At 57.6% G+C, this 14,429-nt stretch overlaps 1 protein-coding gene across 1 annotated transcript; it reads right to left on the bottom strand.

The window, feature by feature from the left end:
• Positions 1–527: 527 nt before the first annotated feature.
• Positions 528–11,016, bottom strand: LOC119101942 (putative sodium-dependent multivitamin transporter). The gene is made up of 10 exons (XM_037225336.1): positions 10,991–11,016; positions 8,848–9,017; positions 6,988–7,088; positions 6,454–6,569; positions 5,338–5,608; positions 4,300–4,446; positions 3,796–4,014; positions 2,469–2,686; positions 1,826–2,000; positions 528–674 (listed from the first exon to the last, which is right to left on the bottom strand). Exons 1-10 carry the CDS (start codon positions 11,014–11,016, stop codon positions 591–593), a joined length of 1,527 nt encoding a protein of 508 aa, XP_037081231.1. The 3' UTR covers positions 528–590.
• Positions 11,017–14,429: the final 3,413 nt, after the last annotated feature.

Genomic DNA, 14,429 nt, shown 5'->3' with positions numbered 1-14,429 from the left:
CCGCCGGTCGGCAGGGGACCACTGACGTCCCGCACGCCCGTCGCGACTATGCGCCACGTCAGGTGTCCACACAGAGAACCGCCACCACCGCCAGCTCCCCAAGCAGGCCGGAAGACGACACCCTCGCTCTCTCGCGATGCCGGTGTTTGTGCCAGACAGCGGGGTAAACCGAGGGTGTGGCAGACACAGTGTGTCACACGGCCTGTGGAGTCAGCACTAGCTCTAGCAGCCCCCAGCGCCCAGACCCCGACATGTGGCGGGCGGGGCCCAGCCAGCACGCCGACCGTGCCCGGCTCGTGCTGCTGCGGCTCTCAGTCGGGAGCGGTCAGCTCTCGCTCGGCCAGCGGCACACAGTGGTGCGCCGCTCCGCACTGGCCCCGGAGACACCCACGCATGCCCGCGGCCAGTGCACACGGCCAGCTGCCGGCTCGAGCAGCGGCGCGACCAGACACGGCAGCCCAGCAGCCCTGCGCGGCGCGGGCGGGCCTGCCAGGAGAGACGGCCGCCCGGCGGGGCAGGTTGTTTCGCTGGGTGGGGTCAGTTCAGGTCAGGTCAGGTCAGGTCAGGCCAGGCAAGACCAGCGTCAGAGGTCAGAGCCGCGTCTTGGCCTCGAACAGCTCCAGCTCGACCGTCGGAGCGTCGCTGTTCAGCTTCGCCCGGCTGGGGGACGGCTCCTGCCGGACAGACAGGGCAGGTCACATCTAGCCGTCTTACGAAATTCAACAAAACCGGCAGACTTTCCCGACGACGCTCCAAACAAACATCATCTGTTTGCGCTATTTAAAGCCATCACGGCAGACACCACCGCGTTGCTGAGACCGTGTTTACCAAGTGCCACAAATCAAACCGATTTTCAGCGAAAAGGACCGCCGCCTCAGACGCCACCAGCGATAACCGATCGCCGACAACAGGCTCAGAACGGCACGAGGCCGCGCTGCGACCCATCAAGTTCTTCCAAATTTCGTGAACAAGCTCAATGATCTCCCTGCACGCGAAGCCTGTCATGCATGGGTGCCAGGGCGGCCGCAATGGTCTCATGGCCATATAAGTCCACATTATCAAGTTTGTTGGGAGAGAAACAGATCCCTGCTGTTAAAAATAGCAGTTGGTGCTAACTACACACCATAAACGAGTCCTAAATTTGTTCCCTGTACATATTCCTAATGTAACAATCGCGCTGGCGTACAACTCAAACTTTTAAGAGCACTAGAGTGATTGTGGCATGACCGATCTATATGGGCGTCTCGTTTGATTTTGAACCAGTTCGCCGTCTGGCTTCTAGCAATCTTGTGCTTTGAATATCTGAGATTCTGTGAACTCTGCGCAGCTTAACCGAACCCAATCTAACTGAAACTAACTGAGGTATATGTCATTTTCAACCGCCGTGCTCCAGATTCTTTAAGTCCACTAAGCCACGCACTTCAGCCGATTTCCGCACTGCACTCGTCAGAGCTAGGAAACACAAACACTGACAGTGCCGCTGAAGCCAAGTCTTCGCACCCTGCAGTCTAGACTGAATATATCAGTTACACTATAGCTCAACCTGCATCCTACCAGATCCGTTGCAGTTAACGTTGCATGCCGCCTGGCACCAGTGTGGCAGGTGAGAGGCCTGCTGCGCGCTGGGCACCACTGACCTGAGAGCCCCAGCGCCGGAGGAACTAGACGACCGGAGGGCTGGGGGGCCTGCCGCGCGCTGGGCACCACTGACCCGTGAGTCCCAGCGCCGGAGGGCTGGGGGGCCCGCCGCGTGCTGGACACCACTGACCTGAGAGCCCCAGCGCTGGAGGGCTGAGGGGCCCGCCGCGCGCTGGGCACCACTGACCTGAGAGCCCCAGCGCCGGAGGAGCCAGGCGACCGGAGGACTGAGCAGGCTGTGCGGCACCGCGGGGTCGCGTGGGCCGACCAGCGACGCCAGGCCGCCCGCCGCGCACGTCACCGCGAACCCGATCATCGAGATCCACATGTACGAGATCCGGTACAGGTAGAAGTACTTCTCACTGGAGCAGAAAAGACGGTCGACCCGGGCGTTGGTGAGAGATGCTGTGCGGGACATGAAGGGTCTCCTCGCTCACGCGGGCGCTCAGTCAGATCCATGCGTAACATTTTTGGTAGGGGAGAAGGAACAGCTCTCCAGTGGACTCAACCGTTGCAGTCGATTACCACGGATTACATTCTATTTGAATTTTACCCACTTCGTCCACCATAGGATTGAGCGGTTCAAAGTTAAGGTAGCATTGCTAAAAGGAACTTATTGCACGTCACCGGTTCACAGGTACTATCCGGCGAAGCCTCTTTTCATAACAACTTAGCTTGCGCGCCAGGCAAACTATCACTTTATCAAACGCGAAACAGCAGCACATTCCCCGGCCATAGACAAGAAACATGCAAACCCAGAACCACCGAGAGACCGCCTACGGAATTCTAGAGCCACGCCAGCGCGAAGCGTGCAGCAGCTGGACACCGACCTGGCTTGGAGCGGGCTGGCGGTGCCGAGCAGTACGGCTGTGCTGTTGTCGTCGGTGCCGTCGTCGATGCCCTCGTAGTCGGGCACCACCACGCCGGCCACGTGCGTGCCATTGTAGCACAGGTCGCTGGAGACGGGCAGAGCCACCGGGGCGGGCTTGGGTGCGAAGCCGATCCACAGGGTAAGCGCCAGACCCAGCAGCAGGCCCGTCACAGCGCCCTGGCGGCGACGGCACACAGTCAACGGCACGGCACGGCACATGGCGCGGCACGGCACAGCAAGGCCGCTTAACGCCACGTGACTGTTGCTACATAGCCGGGGACAGTATTTTCATCTTTCTCGATGTGTTCCGTCCGGTCTTCAAAATTTTATCATTCATCCCTTACTGACTTTTCAATTTTTTTTTATCTCAGCACGCACTGCCTGAGGTCAGTGGTTACGCATTAAAAATATTTTCCCGTATTGCAACTGCAGTGTGTTTCATTAAAAGATGCCAATGCCAAAAAGTCTGACGGGCGTTAAAAACATGTACTGGCATGTGCATTTCTATTACAGATAGCCAACACATGCCATTTCTGTGCTTATAGGCCGTGTTCGTCAGCCTAGCCAAAGATATCCACCACGGCGGCCTCAATGTCAACGGACTTTTACAACTTGTATGACCCATACCTGCCGATCTCTCGCCAGCGGCGTGTCCAGCCGCTGAGCGCGGGGAGAGGAGGCCTGCGTCTTTAGCTCCCAAACCACATTGGTTGTGAGCCACCGACATAAATATCCGAAAATATGCAGCACTACTTGCCGGATAGCGCGTGGATGGCTGATTTTCTTGCACTTGATCTGGATTGCAGTTTTAAGCTGACGTTCAAGTGAAACCTGTATTTAACGCTGCTTGCCGATGAAACTCGAAGAATTGCGTAACGGAAGGTGAGCAAATCCCCTTAACATTTCGCAACGAAAGTTAAGCGCACTTCCGGAAAATTTCGGCCATTACTTCAAAGGTGGAAGGATGCCATTACAACTCCAGGCATCATCAACACTATTTATTTCTTAATATCTACAAATTCAGCATGCGCACGCCAAAGATCAATCTGAATTACTACATTGCAAGTCGCGGTGCACTTCAGTGATTTCGGCGGCCGAAACGCACGTTCCTCAGCACAATCCACAACCAAAATAGTACACCAACAATACGGCTGTGAGGTATATCCTCATGTCCAGCACTGCTTCAGTTCTGCGCAAAACTTCAAACAGCGGCGCGCCCGTCGGCGCCCGACACTACCGCAGCGAGGGAGACCAGCCGCCGGCGGCTGGCTCCAGCACGTACTCACCCGCTGGTTGGCGCAAGGCACAGCCATGCCGAGCGTGAAGACGCCAAGCAGCGGGCCGCCGACGGCGCCGAAGATGGTCAGCGACGCCGTCAGCACGCTCTTGCCCAGCTTGGAGACGACGTAGGACACGGCCAGGCAGAGCAGGCCGTAGCCGAGCGAGAGCAGCTTAGTGAGCGGCAGCTCCCACTCCTCCGGCTGCTGGGACCAGCACGGCACCATCTGCAGACCCAGAGCGGACGGCGGCGCTGAGGCGACACACTCACGAGGCGCGGGATAGGGCGAGAGAGGACACAGTGGAATACGCAGACGCAACGGGGAGCTGACTTCAGCGAGCTTCTGAACTTCAGCACGCGGCGACTGTCATGTCATGTCAATGATTCCACGAACACTGCAACACGCCCACAAGAAAACCGCGCTGCGATGCGCAAGCAATCTCCTCCTCCCCCTCCCCCCCCCCCCCCCCCCCCCCAGCTACGTGTTTTCTAATGGCGGGGCGAGCCGTACCCGGACATAGTCGTGGACGGTGACGGCAGCCAACGAGTTGACGGCCGAGGAGACGGTGCTGAGCGAGCCGGAGAAGATGCCCGCCACGAAGAGGCCGGGCAGGCCGGGGATGTCACGCATCGTGTCCATCACGAACCGCGGCAGCAGCTGAAACAACCGATCAACGCCTCCGTGATCCCAGCGCGCCATCCGAACAGCCACTACCGAAGGTTTCTGGCCGCAGGCTGACAGTCGGGGAGCTTTCGCTGATCGCAATTCCAGCCGGTGGAAAGGCGGGCTCGTGACCTGACCCGGGAGTTCAACGCACGGCCCCTGTCTAGCGTACCCGCTCAGGCGCTTACAATGCACGGCCCCTGTCCAGTGTACCCGCCCAAGTGCTTACAACGCACGGTCCCTATCCAGCGTACCAGCCGCTTACAACGCAAGGCTCCGGCCAGCGTACCAGCCCAGGTGCTTACAACGCACGGCCCCTGCCAGCGCACCAGCCCAGGTGCTTACAACGCACGGCCCCTGCCAGCGTACCAGCCCAGGTGCTTACAACACAAGGTCCTTGTCTAGCGTACCAGCCTCTTACAACGCACGGCCCCTGTCCAGCGTACCAGCACGGCCCCTGCTCAGCGTACCAGCCCAGGTGCTTACAACGCACGGCCCCTGTCCAGCGGACCAGCATCTTAGACATAACTGCACGCACCCTATTCACCCATACAAAACTGCACGGTACTCCGAAACAGTGACATAGTGGCCAAGGAAACACGTGCAAAATATTAATTAACGGGCACCGACTCACGAGACTTGCCACTAGCCACTGATGACGGCACCTGCTCCAACGCGCATATAAACCAGACACTGGTTGTCCGACCCCGACTCCAAACCACGCGAACGAAAATATTCTGCAAGGCATTACTCACGACCACGACACGACTCAAACCCGTCCAAGAATATCACAGTCAGCGCGACCTCCTCCTCCTCTCTCCCCCCCCCCCCTCCCCCTCCCCCATATGGAGGAAGGTCAGTGGCCAGCACGGCGACCAGTCCTACCTGGTCGGGAAGCTGCACTTTGCCGGCGAGGAACGGGTCGCAGCCGTGGTAGAAGGCGTAGATGACGAGGCCGGCGAACGAGGTGCTGAGGCTGAGCAGCGTGAGGATGGGCCACTGCAGCCAGAGCGCCAGCTGCGAGCGGCGCAGCCGACCGATGGTCAGCAGCCGCTGCACCTGCGCCTGGTTCACCGCGTACAGGCTGAGGTAGATGAAGATGCCGCCCACCGCCAGCGACCACACCGTGTGGCGCTCAGTCGGGTCCGGCGAGAAGCTGCAATCAGGAGGAGCGCGTGCCAGCCGAGGACGCAGGCTGAGCCAGCGGCACGGTCGCCGGCAGCTCGGCGGGGGCCGGCCTGTACGGGAACGACCAAAGCGAAACCCGCATCCCCGACCAGTCAATTTAATCCTGATTCTTTTAAAATTTGGTTCACCCCGAAATCGTTCCAGGTACCGCATGGAAGCCAGCGCGCGTCGGCCGGAGATCCCAGTGACCGACTTGTGTAATCGAGCCAGGTCTGGAGATGCTCTGGGGTGGGCAGAAGTAGACCCGAACGACAGTAGACAAAACTAGCCACGCTAGCGTACGTTTGGCGTCCTTTTGAGATGGTGATGACACGTCTTGGTGCACCACCACTGATCACGTCAATGTAGACAAGTATGTAACTTACGTTTGTAGCGCTCATTTTTATCAGTGAGCTTGGTTTGCATGATAGCGGTCCAGTGTTCCGGCATTATGCTACACGCGAAGTAAGATATAGGACGTACAAAAATATGCTTCGCCGATTGTACACCTGAGCAATATACAGCACGTCGTTGTATTTCGAACCAGAATCCTGCTTGGTACGCGGTGTTATTTAGTTTATAGTATCCTTCACGCGCAAAAATTCAGAACATGGAAAGAACTGCTCCAACCCCCCCCCCCCCTCTCGCAGCCCCCAACCCCAAAACACACAAAGCCTTACCCATATGCGTGTGTCGCCACAGAGGAGAGACACCGCAGCCGTCCCCGGCACGTGACCAGTCCGGGCCGGTCCCGACCCTCGGCACGTGACCAGTCCGGGCCGGCCCCGACCCTCGGCACGTGACCAGTCCGGGCCGGTCCCGACCCTTACTTACTTGAAGAACTGGATCCGACCGCCGTCGTCGGCGATCCTCCAGACCTCGGCCGGGCCGCCCATCTTCACGCAGCCCACAGCAATGACGGCGAAGATGGCCGCGAACATCAGCAGCGTCTGCCCGGGGCGCACGGGCCGGCGCGTCAGAGCGCAGAGCTGGTGACGGGGGTGAGGGACGCGCCGCGGCCAGAGTTCTCTCGCCAGCGCGCCTGCTGTCCGCCGCGCAGCGTCGAGCGGCGGACGAGGAGAGGCGGTGGAAGCGGGGGAGGGGGGGGGGGGGGCACACCACGGAAGAGGCAGTCGTCAGCAGACCTCGGCATCCGAACCGGCCGGCCGCAGAGTTCACGCCCCCTAAGCCTTTCGTTTGCACGCCAGGTGATCACCGGTCTCATCACGCAGTCACTAAATGTGCCGGAGCCCACCTGCTTTTGACCTTTCCAAGCCGACTGGCGACCTGTCGGGTTCGGGTAGCGCCTGTGCTCAGGGAACAGTTATGGAGCTGCCGCGCCTACACTCGGCCGCTGCGTGCGCCCACCTGGAACACGTCCGTGACCAGGACCGCCTTCATGCCGCCCAGAGTCGAGTAGAACGTGCAGACGAGACCGACGAGCAGCACGGACAGCCACAGGCTGATCCCTGAAGCGGACGGGGACACCGCCGTCAGAGGGGGCTCCCGATCGGCCGGAGTCCTCTCTCTCTCCTTCCCCGCCCAGCCAAACCGGGTGTCATCAGCGGCGCGGTACATCAGCCGTCCCCAAGTGCGATCATTGAGAGTGGGGGGGGGGGGGGGGGGGCGGGGCAGCGGGGGTTTGCCTCTCCGCGATTCTCCAAAAACGGGGTTTTGTCCCCCATTTAACCCCAGCCATGCACGTTTTCACGCCTCCCCATTTAACAACACCTTTGTTAGGTTGTCTCCAGATTCCAGTCTCCTATCCCACACCAGCCCTGAGAACCCTGATTTGTCCCGGCTTTCAGAGACGTGGCTACACCCATGTTCCCCCTCCCCCTGCCGTCAGCACGAGCGCTAACGGAGAATCATCCGCAATGCGCTGCAGACTGCAGCGATGTCGGATGTTATGAGGGTTCGTTTACACGAGCCTTAATACCGTGGCGGCGCCAGGACATGGGGACTGACGTCAAATGCCTACGGAGCCATCGACTGTAACTAAAATGATTCCACCCTGCGCTCTACTGCAATGATCCCAAGAGCTGGAGCGTGTTCTTTTGCGACATGAATTTATTTTGAGGGCCGAAACATATCATTACGGGACGCGACGGGAGCAGAAGCACATGCAGCTTCGGCATTCAGTGGCGAGCGAAAACATTCGGAGGCTGATACAATCCGCGGACGCAGCGAAAGCCACCGTTTCCATGCTGCAGCGGCAAAGACCACGTTTTTACGGCTTTACGGGGCCGCTCTGGCCCCGGTTTTACCTCGTTGACGGAACCGGATGACATAACACCTATCCTCACGTAGGCGGTGCCCAGCCGTGATTCGGTTATGGTGGCGATAGCCTTTCAACTGGATCAGCTTCCTGAACAAAGGACGCTTGCGCATGTTTCCTTTCTCCTTCAAATCAGTCCGGGATTACTGTTTTGAATGATGTAAAGTCATCATTGTGGGTGGTATTACTGATGATGTGATAATAGAAATAAGCCCACGAGTCGTAACACACGTATGTTTTTGTAGAACCAGCAGCGAGCTGCATTACTGCTAAGTTCAAAACCCCACACCAAAGTGTGAAGACCACACCGCGTACAAAGGCCAAATAGTCAACGCTTTAGATGCGGTTAAATTATTGGAAAACCAATCTAAACGTCTCCGCTTGACGGCATGAACACCGTCAAGATGTGACTTCCAGTTCACGGACCAGTAGCAGGCCGAGAAGTAAGACTGCCACCGGGCAAGACGGGGTCAACAGCCGTCGTGCTAGCGATTGCACGTTATTCTCCTTCTCCTGCCCACAACGCACGCCGGCGGTAAACGTACTCTCGAACACATTCACACTGCATTGACCGCTGGCTGAGTGATTTTGGCACGTCCGCAATGGTTCAGTACCAGCGCTCTCACAACTGGACATCATGTATACGACGGAGCGATACGCAGGGTAGGTGGGGCACGTCGCCGGAAATTCCATCTCGCGCGCGACGCAACGAGCATAGCCGAGGACAACGTACGTAAACACCACATTAGTCAAAACGGCCACCCACCACCGCGCCCGACCACTCACAGTACAACCTCAGACAGCACCGGCGCCGTCACATTCGTAACTAGCAACCAGTGCCGGTAACCATTACCAGTAACCAGCAACCAGTACCAGTAACCAGTGCCAGTAACCAGTAACCAGTAGCAGTAACCAGCGCCGGCGGCGCTCCACCCACGCCGTACACTCACCGGTGACGGTGCTAAGCGCGATGGCCGGCGCGTACAGCACGATGCCCATGTAGAGAACCATCTGGACCGAGAAGGCCAGCGAGCACAGGACACGGGTCAGCACGCCGAACCGGCACTCCAGGTACTGCAACAGGGAGTGGAGGGTACGGTCAGAACCGGCACTCCAGGTACTGCAACAGGGAGTGGAGGGTACGGTCAGAACCGGCACTCCAGGTACAGGGAGTTGAGGGTGTCGACCGAACCGGCACTCCCGGTACTGCGACAGGGAGGTGAGGGTACAGACCGGACCGGTACTCCAGGCACCGCAAAAGGGAGCACATCACAGCATGGAACACACTCGCCACTCCAGCGCTGCGACATGGAGCGCATGGCAATTTAGACTAGCAGTGCCAGGTTCAGCACCTGCAAAACGGTACCCACACTGACATCGATTTGTACACCTGCACCTGTGATAAAAAAACTGGCTCATTTTGCACAAAACCCAAAACTTCCGATGCATGGAACGCCCACTAGTGGGTTATCGCATTATGTTCTGTATCGATATGCTAATTTAACCAGTTTTTTAAATGCTATGCGTACAAATGACACGTGTTCTCAGAACGTCACATGTGTAGTAAAATCCCCAAATTGTCCGTTCAAGCAAAACGCACCTGCATTCATTCTGAAAGTGGACGGACCAACACAGAGTCCCGGTAAAATGCATTTGATGATTTCACTCCTCGCAACACCACCTAAACTGTGTCGCAGAGCAGGGTTGTATGATCTTGGAATTGGTTTATACAATTATATTTCAAAACGTTGTTTAATGCAATAAGTTTCAATACAATAAGTCCGGAATTGCTACGTTCTACTGACCATGGCTATAAATTATTACTGTCAGTTCTAGCGTGTCTCTAGATCGTAAAAAGTCAACACCCCGATCTAAGATGACTTAATTGAAAACTGTTAGCCATTCGTACCTTCCGCACTGTTTCAACAGTGGCGCACGGAAGTTTTGGTGTGACATGGTGCGCTGCCGGCTGTCTGCACTCTAAACGGACAGCGGTGTGCGATACCTGACTCGATCGGTGCGGGGAGAAGGACCGGGTAAGATCAGATCAGATCAGATCAGGTCAGATCGGAGATCGGATCAGGATCAGATCACGTCACGTCAGCGGCCTCGGTCCGATTTCGCAGTCACTGGGAGGATGCCGCAGCAAGTGGGTGGCGCCCGCAAGGAGTGGACAAAGCGGCGATGCCTCCTGCGCGCGAACATTAACTGCAAAGATCTAATCGATAAATCTAAAATGTGCGTGCCCCCTGAGCTGCCATGGAAAGAAAGACATGGCCCAAACGCATGGCATGTCAAGTCACAAAGATATAGGCAGCTCCGCCGCCGGGCGTGCCGTGGCGACGCCGGGTGCAGCGCCTCGGAGCCCTCAGAGCCCTCAGAGTCTGGCCCAGGCGCCTTCAGCGCGAGACCGGCACGCACTCCGGACCGCGCAAAGCAGCGCAGGTGGGTGAATCCGATCGGAGAGAGCTTCACAGCTACACGGAGCTGACGCGGCCCGCCCCGTACGCTGAGTGGGCAGCGGCATCCTTGTGCTGTGCACCGCGTGATCGATCTGACTGAAGCCGGAGTTTCGGACACTGTGATTGTCTCGGGGAACGTCTACGCGCAGGCGATACTACGAGAAGAGTACGACTGGGTCATTTGGAGCTGGGAGTGGTGCGACAAGTGCTACACCTGCGCGACACCCGGCTCCACCGACAGCTTGACAGCCATTCACCCCTTACCCATTCCGACAGCTGGCACCGTGCTAAACAGCTCAACGGCCACTTCAAATGTCCCCAATCGATTCCCACCCAACACGCATCTCACAGTCGCAGACAGTGCTACGCTGCGACGATGATGTCACCAGCTGCTCCGCACGCCGGTAACCCGCCCAGTCATTAATTCCCACCCCGCCCCACCCCTGCCTGCTGGCCGTCACAACTGGCGCGCGGGGGGGGGGGGGCGGGCCAGTTACCGAGCGGCAGTGGGCCCCGCCGGCCGGCGTCCCCGGCGGCCACCGACCGGCAAATCGCTGCCGCCCGATGCGCACGCACGGCGCACGAACGCAGTGAGAGCAGCGGTCACAGGTGCGCGCGCCGACACCCATACCGAGGCAGCTTCTGGCTGAAGACCATTGTTGACCGGCAACAATGGTGGCTTTTTAGTCGCCACCACCGCGATCGGTGCAACGCGTCTGTCCTGCACGCTTTCGTCCGGTGATGCAATCACAATGAGATGAGAGATAAGGCTCGGAAAACCCAGCTCACTGTTCTCGGAGAACGGTAAACAATTCTGGTCATTGCAAAATGAAGGCGGTTAATTCACCGCTTGAAAAGGTGATCACACGCTTTGGTTGACAATGGTGCACATTCTAGCCTTCTGTACAGCGAGAACCAGTCCAGCGTATGTATTGTACACAAAATTTTAAGTTGAAGAAGATTGGGGAAAGAAATTGGGGAAGACTGCGATTTCGAGACTGTATTGCTGCCTTTCTCCGTCGGTCCGCATCAGTGCAGACACTCCCTGCGTCGCTAACGTCTCTTGGAGAGCGCTGGTGACCTGTCGGCCTGTAGCGTCTCCTTGCCGAACCCGGTAGGGAACAGCTCGGCCAGATGTCTGTCCACCCGGACGAGGAGATCCGCCCAACGAGGGAGAAAATGTGTGGGAGACGTCCTCTAGCGCCCTGGGTGACCGTGGATCAGACACAATCTGTATGTGTGTCTTTCGTCGGTCGCGCTGACTTTTTGGGCAGGACTGGCAGTCACCGATGGTGCCGATGATGTTACTGTTAATTCCTGGCCACCACACGGTTTGACGTGTCCTACGCTTGGGGCGCCCCACGTCCCGGAGAGCGTCATGTTGAGCTGCCAGCATGTTTCTTCGGAACGCTATTTCTTGGGACCAGGAGGCCACGGCTTTTCCGTATGAGGCCGCCATCAGTTCTCAGGTCGCTGCGGACCAGCTGGAAGAGAAGCAGCAGGTGTTCCGATAACCGCTTCTTGTCAGACGAAAAGCTCTGGGCGACAGCCTCGGCAAGTACCTGGTACTCCACGTCATTTCCGCCGCCTTGGTGACATACTTAAATCGTGGGTCAGGAGCTGAAGAGACGTTAGTGCTGTGATACTGCAGGGAAAAGGTCTGGCGGACGTGGTGATTCACCACATCGATTAGCTGATGATCTTCAGCTGCCGGTTTTTGGTCCAGCAGTTAAGTTTTAGAGAGGCACGCCTTCTAGGGTTGCAGTCGCAGTAGCTGTCGAGGCTGCAGAGGCATCTCCAAAGACGTGGTTCTTGTTGACATTCATGATGTGCTCGTGCAATATTGGAATCAAGTGTTCCACGACCACCTTGAAATGCTGCAGGTCGTGTAGGAATATTCCGAGACTCACAGTCCCCATACGAGCGCCAGCAGTTCCAGTTCCAGCATCACGTACCGCGATTCTGTGCCGGAGAGGAATCTTGATCCGCATCAGACGGGATACCAGCGAACACTGTGCCGTTGCAGGAGTGCGTAGCCGAGTCCATTCAGCCGGGCGGCAACGGTTAGGAAACGGTGGGGGAAAGCTGCATCGCGAGGCAACAGTCCGGACGATGAAGCCAGGGTAGCCTTGATGGGCTCGAAGACCGTTTGATAGCCTGATGTCCATACGAATGCGCTGCTGGGCTTCAGCAGACCATGGAGTGGGTCCGCGACCGATGAGATCTCCGTTGAGCATCCCCTGAGCTCCCGAATGACAGACCCACGAAGAATCCCATTTCACGGATGTTCGTCAGCGCTGGGAAACCAGAGAGGCTGCCATCTTCATAGGGTCGACTTGTTCCCGGCTGCAGAGTTGGCAACCACGGAAGGAGACTCATTTTTCAGTATAGCGTACTCCTGTGGAGTGATGCGTGATGCCGATACGAATGGGGCAGCTATCAGGTGCTTGGTGTTCTCTTTGAATGCCTTGTCGTAGAGAAGGATGCCGACGACGACCTTCCCGAGGTTCTTCATGCCTTGAATCGCGACGTTACCGTGTCAACAGAACTCGTCGCCTCACGAGACGGGATGCATCGACGCCCCGATAAATCTTAAGTGATTACAGGGGGGGGGGGGGGGGATGAGCGTTGTACGCATCTGGCTGGCTGTGTGGAGGGCATTGCCCAGACTTCGCATCCACGGCCACGAAGAGCCTCGACGTTATATGGACGCTTGAGGCGCCTTCTCGCGCAGTTTGGGATAAATGCAGAGGCCTCTATACGGACTTGTTCAGCTTTATCAAGTCGAAACATATCCAAAGGTCTCCGTTCGGCTTGGTCATGGGGACAAGTAGGTGACAACAGGAGCACGGTTCATCGTCCAAGGGAGCGATGATTCCCTGGCGTACCATGTCCTCAAGCTCTATCTCGCTTCGTCGCACCAGGCGCCCGGGTTAGGGTGAGAAACCTGCAAGATGAACGGTTTGGCGTCTTCCAAGTTCCACATAATGGATTTCGATCAGTGGACCAGTCATTAACTTCAGAGACGCTGACATATCTTATGTCAGACATATCTTCTGAACACGTCTGCAAATTTCTGAAGGAAACCTTGCCAAAGTTGCCGTGCTTGCTTTGGTGTGGCATGCATTTCGGCTGTTTCTTGCGGTATTCTTCCAGGCCGACATCTGTTACAACTGTCTGCATGTGCAAAGCATTGGCTGTGGGTGGTAACCTGGATGGATCCCAAGCTTTTTGCGGTGTACCACACCAGCAAGGGCCCCGGGGTTTCCTCGAAAAGACAGATTCAACTGATATCGCCTGGGCTAGTCTGCAGGAGCACGCGGATGACCAGCTCGTCTCATGCTGCGCATCCTGGCAAAGACCCATATGACCGCGCAGTACGCGCAGTTGAGTTGTGAAGGAGCGCGCCTTCCTCCTGGATGAGGCGATGGCCTGAAGAATCCGCCTGCTGTCCGTTTCCATGACTAGCTGCAGCAGGTATTTTCGGTTTTAAGGCGGAGTAGACCTCGTGTTTCCTGCCTGAAACAGATTCGAGCCTTCGTCGTTGGCGCAAGGTGTTCTTGTGATCTGCAGATGTAAGCTGTCCGGACTAGAGCTGGGATGCGAGCGGGCCAAGGTCCGACGGCCTGCGTCGGGTCTCTCCGTCTTGGATGCCGGACATCATCTTTCCCGTGATGCGCTGCTCCTGTCACGCGAGGCAAAGCTCGGCATCTATGGCCACCGCTTCCACTATTATCAAGAGTGAGTCCAATGACTCGCCGACTTATCGCTCTCTCCCACTCCCACTCCCACTCCCACTCCCACTCCCACTCCCACTCCCACTCCCACTCCCACTCCCACTCCCAATCTCCCACTCCACTCCCCTCCCACTCCCACTCCCACTCCCACTCCCCCCCACTCCCACTCCCACTCCCACTCCCACTCCCACTCCCACTCCCACTCCCACTCCCACTCCCACTCCCACTCCACTCCCACTCCCACTCCACTCCCACTCCCACTCCCCACTCCCACTCCCACTCCCATCCCACTCCCACTCCCACTCCCACTCCACTCCCACTCCCACTCCCACT

Source organism: Pollicipes pollicipes, unplaced genomic scaffold (assembly GCF_011947565.3).
Source record: "Pollicipes pollicipes isolate AB1234 unplaced genomic scaffold, Ppol_2.1 Scaffold_5080;HRSCAF=6000_pilon_pilon_pilon, whole genome shotgun sequence".
In the NCBI taxonomy this organism is placed as follows: Eukaryota; Metazoa; Arthropoda; class Thecostraca; order Pollicipedomorpha; family Pollicipedidae; genus Pollicipes; species Pollicipes pollicipes.
This window is presented reverse-complemented; position numbering and strand designations above follow the sequence as displayed.